This window comes from Sinocyclocheilus rhinocerous, unplaced genomic scaffold (genome assembly GCF_001515625.1).
Source record: "Sinocyclocheilus rhinocerous isolate Xijiao unplaced genomic scaffold, SAMN03320098_v1.1 scaffold2670, whole genome shotgun sequence".
Classification (NCBI taxonomy): Eukaryota; Metazoa; Chordata; class Actinopteri; order Cypriniformes; family Cyprinidae; genus Sinocyclocheilus; species Sinocyclocheilus rhinocerous.
The window spans coordinates 51,074-67,510 of NW_015647012.1; the positions used below are offsets into that span (position 1 = coordinate 51,074).

The 16,437-nt window shown below is 36.9% G+C and overlaps 2 protein-coding genes across 2 annotated transcripts in view; both read left to right on the top strand.

The window, feature by feature from the left end:
• Positions 1-3,128, top strand: part of LOC107708218 (mortality factor 4-like protein 1) — a 21,232-nt gene extending 18,104 nt beyond the window's left edge. Inside the window, exons 9-12 of the mRNA XM_016512390.1 lie at positions 1,531-1,619; positions 1,795-1,967; positions 2,256-2,340; positions 2,861-3,128. Of these exons, the coding sequence (XP_016367876.1) occupies positions 1,531-1,619; positions 1,795-1,967; positions 2,256-2,340; positions 2,861-2,945 (432 nt within the window). The 3' untranslated portion in view covers positions 2,946-3,128. The remainder of the gene's footprint in view (positions 1-1,530; positions 1,620-1,794; positions 1,968-2,255; positions 2,341-2,860) is intronic.
• A 1,894-nt stretch (positions 3,129-5,022) lies between these two features.
• Positions 5,023-16,437, top strand: part of LOC107708219 (uveal autoantigen with coiled-coil domains and ankyrin repeats-like) — a 12,971-nt gene continuing 1,556 nt past the window's right edge. Inside the window, exons 1-13 of the mRNA XM_016512391.1 lie at positions 5,023-5,236; positions 5,947-6,074; positions 8,084-8,172; positions 8,388-8,452; positions 9,761-9,818; positions 10,845-10,915; positions 11,069-11,175; positions 12,150-12,331; positions 12,944-12,981; positions 13,760-13,840; positions 13,973-14,000; positions 14,134-14,174; positions 14,931-16,147. Of these exons, the coding sequence (XP_016367877.1) occupies positions 5,201-5,236; positions 5,947-6,074; positions 8,084-8,172; positions 8,388-8,452; positions 9,761-9,818; positions 10,845-10,915; positions 11,069-11,175; positions 12,150-12,331; positions 12,944-12,981; positions 13,760-13,840; positions 13,973-14,000; positions 14,134-14,174; positions 14,931-16,147 (2,141 nt within the window). The 5' untranslated portion in view covers positions 5,023-5,200. The remainder of the gene's footprint in view (positions 5,237-5,946; positions 6,075-8,083; positions 8,173-8,387; positions 8,453-9,760; positions 9,819-10,844; positions 10,916-11,068; positions 11,176-12,149; positions 12,332-12,943; positions 12,982-13,759; positions 13,841-13,972; positions 14,001-14,133; positions 14,175-14,930; positions 16,148-16,437) is intronic.

Below are 16,437 nucleotides of genomic sequence, written 5' to 3' on the forward strand. Positions count from 1 at the left end.
TTAAAGGGGTCATATGATGCAATTTAAATTTTTCCTTTCTTTTTGGAGTGTTACAAGCTCTTGGTGCATAAAGAAGATCTGTAAAGTTGCAAAGACTAAAGTCTCAATTCCAAAGAGATATTCTTTATAAAAGTTAAGAGTCAGCCACACCTACCTAAAACGGCTCGTTCGAACACGCCCCCACATATCTAAGTCCCTGTGTGGGAAGATTTGCATAACGCCGCCCAAATGTTCATGCAAAGAAATAAGGCGTAACTTTTATTCTCGCTGTAGTATTGTTGCCGCTGACTCCATGTCGTTGAGAGACGCTGTGTGTTTCATTGTGAAAGCGAAACTACTTTGTTTGGTCTTCCAAAAAAGGACTAGAAATCAGTGGTTATGTTGTATTTACAACACTGTTCCAGAACAGTTCAAATATTCAGATGTGTGCAGCGCATTTTACGGAGGACAAGGACTGTTTCCTGGGAGAGCAGCCTACAATGCCGGTGTTCTGACAAATAATGCTGACTCACAGCCTGTAAGTACGTTTTCATATTTAAAGGATTTGCCACTGATGATTCAAACGCGAGTTTTGAGCAGTGTAGAGTAGCGCTTGTTGTTTGTCATTTCTCCGATCACAAATGTAGACATGGTTTTAGGTTTACACGGAGCGATGCAATCCGTAATAATCCGTAATTATGTCCCCACTGGATGCAACATATGCCTAGTTTATAATGGGTTTTAATGTTTTTGTCTCGTCGCTCCTGTGGAAAATAATGTTTTTTTTAACCTTAAACCGCATAAACACATTTCATTACACCAAATACACAAAATGTTCTTTCTAGCAACATCATATAACCCCTTTAAATTGAGTTTTGAAATATAATACTGTTTTCACACCATGTCGTAATTAGCATAATTATTAGACGGCAATCTGAGCCATTCTACTCGGAGCCGTTCTTTTTCAGACTTGGAATTATGCATTTCTAGGGCGACCAGCGTTCAAGTCCCGGCTCGTGGTGCTTTCCCGATTCTGTACCAATTCGCTTCTTGTCTGATCTCCACTGTACTATATAATAAAGGCAAGAAATGCAAAAATAAATCTTTAAAATGAAATTGATTTGTAATTTAAGTAAACAAGAGACAAAACTGCAATACATCAAGGAAGCAGTTGTTATGCAGATAACTTATTAATAAACGTATAGTTTAATTAGTAGGCCATTAGATGTATTCAACTATGTGCTAGTCACATTAAAGTATTTTTTGTGTTATTACATTTTTAGATTACTGCATTATTCAGACATTAATGTTAGTCATTAGTTTTATGCATAATTGAATAGAAATATTACAAAGGTAACTACTGAACTGCATTTTACTGTTAATAAAACTACTGTCAGAGTTTATAGGTTATAATTACAAGTTCTACGAAGACATTAACTTTTTACAAGTCGGAATCTTGTAATTACGCTAATTCTGACATGGTGTGAACACGCCTTAATATGCACTGTGAAAATATTTGTGGTTCATTTCCTTTTTTTTTTTTTCCTTTAGCTTTTTCACTTGCCTGCAAAAAAGAAAGTAGATGATGTCCTTGAGGACTATGCAAGTTACAAGAGAACAAGAGGAAACTCTGATAACAAGTATGTTTGTATGCCATATGTAAAAAAATTTTTTTATCCAGTTAGTTGAAATCAGCATTGTACAAATGATTCATTTGTTATGTAAATCATCCAGTTAATTTGAAATACCCTGTTGTAGAAATGTACAAATAAGATGTAGAGAGAGTTTCTAAAGAGGTACTTGATCTTTACTCAGGGAACAGGCCGTGAATGAGGTGGTTGCTGGAATCCGCGAGTACTTCAATGTCATGTTGGGCACTCAGCTCCTCTACAAGTTTGAGAGGCCACAGTATGCAGAGATCCTAGCAAACCATCCAGATAAATCCATGTCTCAGATCTACGGAGCGCCGCACCTGCTGAGGCTTTTTGGTATGCTAATTTTATTTTGAAAACTAATTGTACCTTTAAAATCAAAGCAACCAGTCAATTTCAGATATTTTACAAGAAACAAAATGTTAAATGTGAGCTTTGAATGCTACAAACTGTTTATAGAAAGATGCATATTAATCCATGCCCATTATTACATCCTCAAAGCTTAATGCAATCATGAAAATACAGCAAAGAACACGTGAATGAGTTCTAGGGGGAGCATTAATCAGTCTCCATATCTCAGAGAATGTTTTGATTAATTATAGCCTCTTTTGTGTCCACTGACAGTGAGAATTGGAGCAATGCTGGCCTACACACCTCTGGATGAGAAGAGTCTGGCCCTGCTTCTCAGCTACCTGCAAGATTTTTTAAAGTAAATTTCAGATATTTTACAAGAAACAAAATAAATAAATTTGAGCTTTGAATGCTACAAACTGTTTATAGAAAGATGCATATTAATCCATGCCCATTATTACATCCTCAAAGCTTAATGCAATCATGAAAATACAGCAAAGAACACGTGAATGAGTTCTAGGGGGAGCATTAATCAGTCTCCATATCTCAGAGAATGTTTTGATTAATTATAGCCTCTTTTGTGTCCACTGACAGTGAGAATTGGAGCAATGCTGGCCTACACACCTCTGGATGAGAAGAGTCTGGCCCTGCTTCTCAGCTACCTGCAAGATTTTTTAAAGTAAGTAGAAATCTGTGTTTTGAATTTGTTTTGAGGATTTGAGCAACTTTCTGAGGCTGTCAGGCTAAGACATTTCATGATAATCTTGTACACTAGATTTCAGTAAAGCTGGCCTAATGTCAAGCCAAAGCTTTGCAGATTATTATATGGATTTTATACATTGCTTGCAGGTAGTAACTGACTTTTATGTTCGATTTAGGTATTTGGTGAAGAATTCATCGTCTCTGTTCAGTGCAAGTGACTATGAGGTTGCACCTCCAGAATATCATCGCAAAGCTGTCTGAGGGCAAAGCCAGTGAGGATGTTTGGTGCTACGTCCTCATTTTTATTTTTATTTTTTAAAATCCATTCATCAAGTCTTGTGGAAGATCTTAGTGCCCACAACATCAGTCAATAATTATTCCGTACTCTTAAGGATGATGTCTGGTATTCCAGATAAGGATTAAATTTCTTCGGAAAGCTGCTGGTAATTGCTCCCATTTTATTGCTCCTTTTTTTTTTTTGGTTTATGTAATATTCATAAACAAAACCTGGTCATGTATAGTTGAAATGCTGCATTTTTTTCTTTTTCTTCAAACATGTCAGTTCAATAAATTGTCCTTCTCAGCTGTGACTCTGCTGCATTTTTTTTTTTCAACTACACATGGACTCTTGCCAATTTAACGATGCTTCAACAATGAATAACATCTTGATGTTAAGAAAAGTAAAGGTTATGTAGCAATTCAATGGTGTGCAGCCACATTAAAGCAGATGCCGTTGACCTTGGGTCACATTTGAAAATGTCTGTTTTTAGTTCTTTGCTTGCTTCAATCTAATATACATTTGGGGGATTTGCAATTGTAACTTTTGAGTATGTTGTCTTAAATATATTATGAAATTAAAAGAGCATGTTACTGTATAGATGAATATAATTTTTCACCAGACTACAAATGTTCAGAAACCACACAGCAGCACTGGCTAACACGAGAGTGTAGCTCAGCTTCACATAACATACTCCAGTGACCGTTAAAGCACTTTGTACAACTGCTTTTTGAGAAATACAATGGCAAGGGCAATGAATAAGCTCTATTTGGGTGGCTGCTTTTACATAGAACATATTTTAAGGGCGGAATGAATGAGGTCTTTCAAGAGGCTCATGTTTGAAACCGGTTTGTCTACTGGATTTGGCGAGTTCCCAGACTTGAGCTGGAGCCACTCAGACATCATAAAATGACAGACTTTACCTCAAAGAACATAACCCTGGAATTAAATGTATTTTTATTATAAGTTGCAGCAGCATCTGCATTATTGTTCAGTGTTTTCTTTATTTAAACAAAGAAATGAATCTCCTTTTGTTTATATGTTTAGAGGGCTGTTAAATGATACCACAAAGAGGATGTGATTCGCAGGATGATTCATAAACTCGAGTGGCTCTTTCGTAAAGAAGCTGCAAATTGCAAAAAAGCTTTGGGTCAATCAAGCGTGCATACAGACTTTCTACACACACTAGGTGGCGCTATAATATAAATTTTCAATAACTCGGGAACCCCAAAATTACTGGCCTTTATTTTGTGCGTGCAATGTCCAAACTTTAAAACCTGGTACATATGGACAATAGGTCCATGGTACCGCAAGTATATCATTTTTTTTCTACAAAATCACAAAAAGTGCAATATCAGTTTATATAATAAATTAATGTTCATTTAAATCATATGCTAAATAAAAAAAACAGGTATTTTCCCAACAAACAACTGATGACGCAACTGTGTTTACCAGTTTTCAAACAGGACTAGTTTACTGACAGCATTACTCGAAGGCGAAGCTGTATCCAAAACAAACCCTCATTGTCGAGCTGGTTTCGAAGGCATCTATAGAGTCTGTGAAATCTGTAGCCCACAAATCGTGCATACAGACTTTCTACACACACTAGGTGGCGCTATAATAGAAATTTTCAATAACTCTGGAACCCAAAAATTACTGGCCTTTATTTTGTGCGTGCAATGTCCAAACTTTAAAACCTGGTACATATGGACAATAGGTCCATGGTAGCGCAAGTATATCATTTTTTTTCTACAAAATCACAAAAAGTGCAATATCAGTTTATATAATAAATTAATGTTCATTTAAATCATATGCTAAATAAAAAAAACAGGTATTTTCCCAACCAACAACTGATGACGCAACTGTGTTTACCAGTTTTCAAACAGGACTAGTTTACTGACAGCATTACTCGAAGGCGAAGCTGTATCCAAAACAAACCCTCATTGTCGAGCTGGTTTCGAAGGCATCTATAGAGTCTGTGAAATCTGTAGCCCACAAATCATGTGAATCAGCTTTTCCACAGCCTTCATACGGATTACGGAGACTCCCAGTGCACGCCGATTGGCTCATTGTTACACAGTTTTCCTGACGATTGGTTCATGGGAGTGCGTCAGGTCTCAGTAGAGCCTGAACCTTGTAACCGAGGGGTGAAATAAAGTTTGCAGGCAAACTTTGACAAGAGACGCACAGTTGGACATCTGGACAAGTGCGCTGGCCTTAGTTAGCCTACACTGGAACTATGAAAAGTTTAAAACAACGGCTTAAGAAAAACGAGGTAAACATTACATTAGATACAAGTTTTACTATTTCGAAAAGCTTGTCAAGACTTTGGACCAAGCCCATAACGTGTCCTGAATCTGTGTGTAGTAATGGGGCGGTGGGTGGTCAGTCTGCGCGTGGTTGTACTGTAAATTGCGAATTATTTTGTTGAACGCCAGGAATGAATTGTTATGTTTATGGCTAAAGTGATAAGGACTCTACTCTTCAGACTCGTTTATCACATCTTCAGAAAATACGCGACAGTAGGTGATTTTATCACGGCATTTCACTGTGGTTTACATTCCGCTTGAGTGAGTGAGACAAGCAGAGATTGTTTACTGTGTTGTTGCAACGGAATACGACTGTAGATTAATCTCACAAATTTGTTTGTAATTTTATCCGCTTTCTGGTTACTTTGCTGTGGTAGACTATACGGTTCTTTGAATAACTGAAATAATTTGGCGATATAATTGTAAAGCGGTCAACAGATCTGGAACTACTTCATAGTGCGGTTATTGAAAATAATAGACAGATTAGAACGTCTGTCAGCCAACCAAAATCAAGAAGTTTTAGTTTTTAAAAAATTAAAACAAAGAAAGCCGAGCCGAACAGACAATGACAAAAGTGATTACACTTCCAGTGAGGAATCTGTAGAGCTGCAATAGAATAGGTAGTGAAACTGATGGTGTGAATATTGTGGTTTTTTTATGTTTGCCATTGTCTCAGAGTACAGAATGGGGAAAGTATGATGAGCGTCTGATGAAGGCAGCAGAGAATGGAGATATAGAGAAACTCACAGCCACACTCAAGAAAGGAACCAACCCCACCAAACTAGACCTAGAGGGCCATTCTGCGTAAGTGCCACTTTCAAATGTCCCCCTCTTACGTGATGCTGAAAAATATTGTCCACTGTACAAATAGCAGTATTTCATGCTCTTTACTCAAACTTTACTAAGAATAAGTCCCCGCGTATAATCTATATTTTCTACATTTAAGCAACAAAACCAACTGACTGTCATAACATTTTTGCAAAGACAACTCATTTTAAAGTAAGTCAGCATCCTCTGTGGTTTTGTGCACTACTAAACTCATTCCCACACTATGTTTTGAAGTGGAAGCGAACCCCTCTGTGAAGGGCTCTGGGATCAAGTGGTCTTGCGATCTTTGATTTGACGTGAATCTCAAAAACATATCTCTTTCCTGCCTGCTGGGACTCCTGTGCTCACTTTTCCTATATGCATTTCATCACTCATCTCAAAACAAAAGATAGCTTTTTAATAAAAGTGCAAATGTGCAGCCAGGGAATGAGGGAAGGGATTTTGATAGTCCTATTTTTTTGTGCCCTCATCCTCCCTTGCAATGCACAATACCTTGATTGTTGTTGTTTATTTATTTCCAGTAGCTGCTTCAGAATGAAAAATAGGGAGTCTGTAGTACTCAAGTTTTGTAGTGTTTTTCTTCTTTTGCATTAGAATTGCCTGGATCATGATTGGCAAATGCACGCTAACCTCTTTACTGCTATTTCACCCTTAATGCTATTTAGATCCTACTTCTGCATTGTTTTTTTCTCCTTACATTTTACCCTCTAGGATAAGCCATCTAGAATGCCCTGTTTGCTTTGTGCAGAGTTCTGTATTCCTTTATTGTGTAATTGACAAAGCTATGGTAGTGCTTCCACAATCTGTATGAGATCTTTCCTCCTTGGGCCTGCTGCACACTTGTGGTGATAAATAGTAGTATAGTTTTGTAAGTGTGAAGAAGGATAAACGAAGCACACAAATAAATGTTGAACCTCCATGATTCCCAATATTAACGTTTGCTGCTTCTGTCATTTGGTTTAGATATTGTGTTTGTTTGTTTTTTCAAAATGAAAGAAAAAGGCAATTACAAGGTTTTAACAAGTGTTTAATTTTTCATACCTGACTAGTTAGACAGTTGCCCATCACATCACTTCCCATTTACAGTGGAGCTATGTAAGACACAAAAGAGGTTCCTAATTAGAGAAACAAAGAAGCATGGAAAGTAGAGAAGTTGTTCCACAGACTAAACAAATCATCATACAGTAAATCTTTCTAACTACACAGGCGTTTATCTAAATCATAAATGTGTAGCACAGCAGTTCTCCGGTGATAATATGTTTATGGGAGAGTATTAAACATGGTGCACAGTGTTACATGCAGCCTGTAATTTTGTTATCTCTTCAGGTCAACTGTTTTTAAAGGGGGTTGTTATGTATTAGGTGTGTCAGGCCCGTGACAGGATTTCAGTCATGTCCTGTTTTTGTTAAATATTTTCTACCTGCTAACGTTTTTCTGTCAAATATAATACATGCATTTCCTTGCCTTGACCTTGCCAGTAAATATGTAAATAGTTCCTGTGTATTTTATTTTCATTCCTTTTTTAAATAGATAAAATGTTATGCTACACAATGTCTTTATACCCACTCCTACATCTTGCTGATCCTTCTTTTGTCTACTAACTATTTCACTTTTCAAATAGCAACAGTCTTGGTGATCTTAGCACTGATGTCTCATGCTGCTTTGTTACTAGGCTCAAGGAGTGGCTGTGTCTATTTTCTGTTGAAACAGGCCTAGACTGCCATGTTGTTGCATGTTTCTTTTCATGTTTCTTGGCTCTTTATACATCCTCATATAATTGGTCAATCACTGGTAAACTCACCTATATTTTTTTGTTTTGATTTTCATAAAAGTATGATGATATTAATTGTCTGAATATATGCAATAAATATACAATATTCATGTTGTATTTAATTTTATATACATAACATTATGACAACTACTGATGTTATTGGTGGTAATTATGCTTATATTTTATGAATTTACTTTTATATTCTTTTTTTAAGGTTTCATGTTGCTGCTAGCAAAGGCCTCATGAATAGTCTAAATGTTTTCCTGGATAACGGTGTCAATGTGAAGGCTGTAGATGCTGCCGGTAAGACTAAGGTTCCGCACTATTGCTAATCAAACTGTTAAATAAGCAAATTTGTGAAATTCAAATCGTGTTGGAGAATATCATCTTCAGGCTTTAGACAAACTTGTAGAGTTCATGCAGCTGCTGTTGCCATTACAGCAAAAGAGGGACCAACCCATTTATGAAAAACTTACTGTATGTTTTGCTGTAAATGTCATTGTCGTTCTTCTCTGCAGGTAAAACCGCTTTGCATCTGGCTGCAGCAGGCGGTCATTCCATGTGTGTGCAGAGGCTGCAGCAGGTACCGTTCCTCCAATAACAATCACAGGAAGAAAGACTAATGAGAAACCACATTGGAATGTCACAGCGCTGACGCCTAACCAGCCCCTTTAGCGATTGCTCTGCCAAAGAGTGCTCAATGCTTTCTTTTCTTTCCCTACCCTCTATGTTTTGTGTTTTATGCTTTATGCCCTTGTTTATTTGTTTTTTTTCTTTCTCTGGACTTTCTTGTGCTTTTGATCTCCACATAAAGCTGTGTGCTTAAGGCAGAGCTGGAGCAATTTACTTCTCATTTTTGTATCATAGCAACAATTATTTTGCTCACAAACGTACCGTTAAGAGTGTGAGGTGTGTTATCTGGTATGAAATATGAATTCTCTTTCATAAAGCTTTAATGCGAATACAGCAGTAATTAAATGAAAAGGAAATTCATGCAAATGAGTTTCAATGGGCAGTCAATTGCATTAAAGTAGCAAAAACAAAATAATTAAAACCATGAACAACGTAAAGTATTAAAAGAAGTAATAGAAGAAAAATATAATGCACCCTAAGCATCAGTGTGAAAATTACATACCAGCTTATTCAAATGCAATCTTATGATTGAGCCAAAGTGCAAATGTACATTTGCACGCATGATGAGAGCATGTGCTTTAATATGGAATTTATGCAATTTACATTCTCTTCAATATGTCCTTACTTCAGTTTCTTAGCTTGTTGAGCAGAAGAATATGTAACCAAACTTAAGCGGTTAAATAAATCATTTGTGACCCTGGAGCACAAAACCAGTCTTAAGTCGCTGGGGTATATTTGTAGCAATAGCCAAAAATACATTGTATGGGTCAAAATTATTGATTTTTCTTTTATGCCAAATATCATTAGGATATTAAGTAAAGATCATGTTCCATGAAGATATTTTGTAAATTTCCTACTGTAAATATATTAAAACTTAATTTTTGATTAGTAATATGCATTGCTAAAAACTTCATTTGGACAACTTTAAAGGCGATTTCCTCAATATTTAGATTTTTTTGCACCCTCAGGTAGTATCTCTGTATAGTTTCGGTTATAGTTTCAAATAGTAACTCGGTATATCCCGAGTATCTGTATCTCGGCCAAATATTGTCCTATCCTAACCAACCATACATGAATGGAAAGCTTATTTATTCAGCTTTCAGATGATGTATACATCTCAATTTCGAAAAATTGACCCTTATGGCTGGTTTTGTGGTCCAGGGTCATATTTAAGATTTGAAAACACATTTTATTTCGAGTCAGAATGTATAATATTGCTCATGTGTATGTGTTAATAATTACCTTATTTTTACAATAGTGTAAATGTCCTGTTGATGGTACAGACCTGCAGGGCCGTACGGCTTTGCATGATGCAGGTATGTGGATTTCTTTGCTTTTTAAGATGTTTAAGAAAATTTGATTGAATAGTATTTTAATGGAAAATATTAGGTCTAGACATTTAAAGCGGTCATAATAAAATAATTACATATAAAATATTTTATTAATTTTATTTTTCATTAGTTTTGTTTATTTTTTTATTTTATTTTTATTATTCCACTTAAAATGTTAGTAAAGTTTTCATAATTTATAATACAACATTTGCATTTGTTTTGCAGACCACAATGTATCGTTAAAGCTTCATATTGTTTTTATTATTATTATTATTATTATTGATAAGCCTGGTCAATATGACCACTGCAAATAACTTTTTCAAAATTAAAAATCCTGAAAGTATAAAACAGTAACAACCCCTGCTCTTGAACTGTCCTCTCACTGCTGAAGCCTGAAAGATTATTTAATTCAGCCCAAATCCACTATTTAGAAAAGACTTGCATGTGCTCCATAGCCTTTAAGATGATTGCTGCATGGCAGCAGACTTGCTTTTTGATTTGAGAAGATGGCAAAACTATGTATAGTTAATATAAAGCGTTCCACCAACAACTGCACAACAGCAACACATTAATGCCACACTGTAATGTTGGACAGCAGATCTTTGGTATGTTAGAATATAAAATAATTAAAAAGGGTCTTAGATTTGAAATTCTATACAACATGTATGTACACGTTTTAGGACTCTAAAGCAATAAACTTTTTATGAGCATGACCCTATGCAACATCTTATATAAGTGTTTAATTAAATTCACTGACATACAAATAGTTTATCTGCAGATGACAAGCATACAGAACATACCACAAATGAGGCTCTTGACATTGAGTTCTTTTAGTTTCCTTCTTTGCATTTTGGGTGTGTGTCATATTTATTGTTGTTATTCTTTTGCATAGATCTTTCATTATAAATTCTTCAATTACTGCATGCTGATGCATCAAGGACAGATATAGTGTCAAGCTGTCAGGTTTGATTGGAAAATTATAACGTCTTGTGTCTTGTTATTGTTTTCCAGCATATGTAGGCTGCAAATCCGCCATCAAAGTGCTCTGTGACAGCGGTGCATCTATTGATGCTGTCGACGCAGTAAGTATAATATGGTTTTGAAACAGCACTTCATTGCACCCTGTGTATGTATAAGAAGCTATGTGAGAAAGGGAGATAAAATAATTGATTTTGAAATTGAAACCGAAAAGGTGTTGCAGTGTATGTGGCATTGACTTTTGGTACCTTTTTTAGGATGGTAGATCGCCCTTATTGTTTGCCGCCAAGATGAGCCAATCAGGAGCATGCCAGATGCTTGTGCAATATGGAGCATGTACTGTTCTTCGAGACAAGCAAAACAAGTAAGTATTTAAAAATTATCAGATTTCATGTTCTGTATTAATAATGATGCATAAAAAGTTTGTATAAATCAAATCTGTATAACCAACATGCCAGAAGAGGAAGATCACATTTTAAATACAAATGCATATTTATATTCAGTTCCAGTCTATATACTGATGTGAATCAGTATATCAGCTTGCAACCTAATATGAAAAAGGCCATCCCAGGTCATCCCAGCTGCATTGCGCCAGTGTCCTTAAGAAAACCATCTTCTCCATCTTTCAATTGAAGTGGCATACAGTTTCATTTGTACACTGAATGCAGAAAGCAGCAGCGAAGCTTCACCATATACTTTTATATGTTTTTAAAATCAGCATTCAATAAAATAGCAACAATTTTTATCAATATTTGAAAAAAATATGTTATAAGGCTGCCAGAGTTAATTTAACCTTTGTGAAGTGCTGATGGTCAAAAATGACCGGCCTTGTAAAAATGGTAAATTTCTCATTATGCTATATTATCACCAAATCTTGGATTCATTTTCTTTCAGTTAGCACAGGTTGGGTACTTCTTTTGGAACTGATTGTTCATAGGCCTCATTGATCCAGTATTTGGATCCTAATAATATAGCATAATGAGAAATGTATGAGCTATTTTTTGTAGGTCGCTCATTTTTGAACACCACAAGTAACAAGATACTCTGTGTGAGCAAGGTCATGAAGCTTTAGCGATAACATTGCGATAACATCAGGAACAGCATTGGATTTATTTAATAAATAATATAATAATATAATTCAGGACATCAAGCCATGAACTGCTTTTGATAAGCCATTTCCATAAATCTCATGCAAGTAAAGATATTTTTAAGCTTTGCAGAAGGAATCCGTTTGAATGGCCTTAGTTTCAAACCAACTGATCAATCATGTTTTTCTGTGTTTTGTTTGACCTGTTCACTTGTTCTGTATGTGTGTGTGTGTATGTGTGTTCTGACTAGGACTGCGCTAATCTTAGCTTGTGAGAATTCCTGTAAAGAAGCAGTGGAGATTCTCCTAAAGACTAAGGCAGATGTTTCTGCAGTGGACCTTAATGGCCATGATGCTTACCACTATGCCAGACTAAGTCAGAAACAAGACTTGATCACACTTGTACAACATGCCTTGGAAACAACCACTAAAGGTAACTTGTTCCTTGTCAAACAAATTTCCCCGTTTTCTAGCAATATACATGTATAAATTGAAATTAAATGTTGTTTCACTGTGTCAGAACACCATATAATCTTGTGACCAGCAAGGCTGTTTTTTTTTCAGAAAGGCATTGCAAAATGGTGGTCTTTTTATCCTTACATGTAGCAATTACTGAATTTGCTCTTGTAGACAACAGGTTAGTTGAGTTTTAAATTTACACCTGTCATATCAACCAGCACACTGTCCTTTCTGGGTAATGTCATGTCATTTAAGAGAAGTGCCTGATAGATTCAGATCCAGCTGTGCTCACAGAGACTTCTCAGATCCTTATACTAAAAGGAAATCATTTTCAAGAGGTGACTGGTCTGTCTTCCTTTTCCAAGGACTGTCTTATTTAAATAGAGAGGCCTTTCCAAGAGAAAGGCTTATTCCAAGCAAATCAGATGCTTTTTGTAAGAAGGTCACTTGGGTCCCTGAAAAATGCATATCATACCCTTTAAGCCTTAATATCTCCAGATAATTAAATGCAACAAATGCTTATCTGAAATGTTGTGCATTAAAAACAGAAACACGTGCAAAAACATTTCTCCAATTTTGTTTTCAGCTAAAGAAACTGCCACTGTTTCACAGAAGATCCAACAGGTAACATTGACATTTAGCTGACAGTTTAACTGTTTAAATGCATTTGCATGCATATTTGCAGTCAAGTTCAAGTATTTATAATCCAAGACAGGAGTGCAGTTAACAGCAGACAAAAAGGTCTTGGTTTGCTGCACTCAAACTGACTTCATCTGTTTATTGATCTTAATGCCATCTAGAGTCTGAAACACTAATCGCAGTGCACTTTAATTAGACCATCCTAATACCCAATGATTGGTGTTGCTGTCTCTGTCTCTGCAATGATGGAAATCAATTTGATGAAATTTAATGTTCTTCAGCAGCTGTCGATGGAGAGGAATACTGATTCTCATGCTCATGTGAATAAGTCATACATATGGAAAATGATAGTTTTGTTTGCTGTATTATGATTGGAAAAAAAGATTTTGTAGACATAAGGAAGTGCTTACACTATTCAGTGCAAAGAAGGATAAACGTTTGAAGATGCATCATGATATCATCTCGTAGCATAATTAAAAAATATAATAAAATGTATGTAGTTTTACCTCGAATCTGATTGGCTGAGAGGTCTTTCCAACCATGAGATATTCACCCAGTATCACCACGGTAACCATTTCTTACAGCCCCAAACCAACTATAATTTCATAAACAACAAAAAAGATATGCTCTGCAGCCAAAGCAAGTCAGTGATGCTGTACATAGACATTTAGTTACCCTGAATATTCCTTTAATAGTATATCTACAATGAAATAGCACAGATGATGTTTTTGAGTATCATAGTGTTTTTTCTCTCCAAATGCAGGCTAAACCCCCATCAGCAGGAATTGGCCGGACCAAAGCAGGATCAGTAAAGACTGAGAAACCTTTGTCAGAGCCACTAACAGTGAGTTTCTTCAGGGGATAACTTTTAAATTATGGCTATGCTATCAGGCAGTCATTTTCTTCTCGTGAAGCTGATTGTGGTCCTGTGATCAGTTGTGAATGTCACCAGTAAAGGGTTGTGTCTGAATTACAGAGGGAGCATGGCAGTCACTCTACTGAAGGTAACTTGGGATGTGTGTTTTTATTTAGTTTATTTTTTATCATGGCAGAACATCAGGATTGCAATCAGTCATATCACAGAAGCTTTTCAGGTCTGGGCTCTAAAGTTTTAAACCTGTTTTCTGTTCCCTGAAGGAAAAGGTGCCAAACTAAGTCAGAATCTGGATTCTACACAGGTACCCCGTCTAACCTGACTTGATCTGTGTCTGCTGTGTTCACCCAAAAATGAAAATTTGATGAAAATGTACTCGCCCTCAGGCCATTACAACATGTAGATGAGTTTGTTTCTTCAAAATTTAGCATTACATTACTTGCTCACCAGTAGGCTTTTCGCTTCACGTTTACTGATGGACTGGAGTTGTGTGGATTATTCTGATGGCACCCATTCACTGCAGAGGATCGATTGGTGATCAAGTGATGTAATGCTACATTTCTCTAAATTCGTTTCAAAATTTTCAGCAAATCTTCGCTGATGAACTATTCTTTCAATGTCAGTGGCATTAATATGTATATTTAGTATGTGACCTTGATATGTTGCACAGTTTGTCCTTTTATTAGGCAATTAAACTAAATTTTACATTAAGGTCTTCACAACTAAACCAATCAATCATTGAGTATTTTTTGTGTGTTTTCCAGTATAAATATAAATGTACTTGTGATACAAAAATTTTGAGAATATAACGTTTTCCTTCTATATTTTTATATATAATAAACAGTCATAGTAATAATTTATTAATATAATATAGATTTTTATGCGGTGCACCATCTAATATAGTTGTCATTTTTATAATGAGAGATTAAAGAGTCATATCCTCACTTGACATGAACCATATTACACCTTATTCTCATCAAAATGAAAAATGACTGCAGTTGAATTAAAATAGACAAACAAATTATTTCCTACTTCATCATTACCCTTGTGAATTATTCAGGTCAGGCCAGCACAGTCAGCTCCTGTGCCAGTGAGATCTGCTCCGATGGAGTTATTGCCTGGTGAGGTGGAGGTCCTTAGGAGAGAGCTAAGAGATTCACGAAGGAGGCAAGAAGCAGCAGATGCGGAGGTGCACGGGCTGGACACGGCGCTGGCTCTGCGTGCTCAGGAGTACGAAGGACTGAGGAGAAGCAGTGAGCAAGCTCTACATGCGGCCCATAACCGGTCGTGGGAGCTGGAGGAGGCCCTGGGCGAGGTGCAGAGGAGGATGGCCGGCTCGGAAAACCGAGTGAGACAGATGCAAGCTCATCTAGTGGCCGTCAGGGAGCACTTGGTGGAAGAGTTGAGAGTCCAGCTCCAAGAGGCCAAAGGTCAGCGAGAGGCATCCGTAGCTGAACTGGGGAGGATGCAGAAGGAGCTCATCCAGAGCAGGAGGGAGGTGGAGCAGCAGAAGGAGAATCAGAGCTCCTTAATGCAGGAACTTAGTCGGCTTTCCCATGAGCTCCTCAGCAGAGAAGAGCAAATAAACACATTGAGGACCAGGTTAGCGGAAATGGAGACGCAGCAAGCTGAGATGTTGTGTAAAGAAGCTCAGACCCCATCAGAATGGTGCCTCACTCATGAGAAGAGCACCATAACCGACCTCACCACAGAGACCAGTGAACCAACCATAGATCTGGAGAACTACATTAGCAAGAATGCGCACACAGTCGTAACTAGCTCACTGAAAGATGCACTGCGACAGGCTGAAACCAAAGCTGACGAGGCTCTACAGAAGAACCAGAGTGCCCATGAGGAGAACCAGAGCCTGCTGAGAGAACTTCATGAACAAAAGATTGAGCTGGACACCATCCAGGAGGCTCTGCAGGCTAGGTTTGTTCCTGTTGCCTTAGTGGAGGAAAAGGAGAAAGAGGTGGAGCGACTCAAACTGGCCCTTGAAGAGATGGAGAAGCGACAAAACCAGGCCAGTGTGAACATCTCAAACATAAAGGATGAGGGTATTCAGAGAGAAGAACACAGACAGCCATGCACAAGTCAAGTACAGCATAACCAAGTGTCTTCTTCTACAGGGAGTGACAGAGCAGAATGTGAAGTCACTAGAAGTGCAGTGAAAAATGTGCAGCCAACTGAAATAGAGAGTAAAAGTAGCACAACTGAAGACCAGGGCAGCACATTGCAAGATCAAGTTGAAAAGGTGATTATTGATCACCCCCAAATAAAAGAACAAATATTTTTAACCTCGATTTAAACTATACTCTTAAAAATAAAGGTTACAATATGGGGTTTGAAAAATATGGTTAACAATTAAATATTGACCAATACCTACATATAAATAAAAAAAAATCTCTAATATCAGCCAATAATTGACATGGTAACCAATATATTGTGCATCTCTAATTTAAACATACAACCATGGTAGTTCAGTTGACCCCATAACAACCGATCAGAACAATCTGATCATCTTAGGGTTTTGCACAGGGCAAGCCCTGCTCTTTTACATATATATA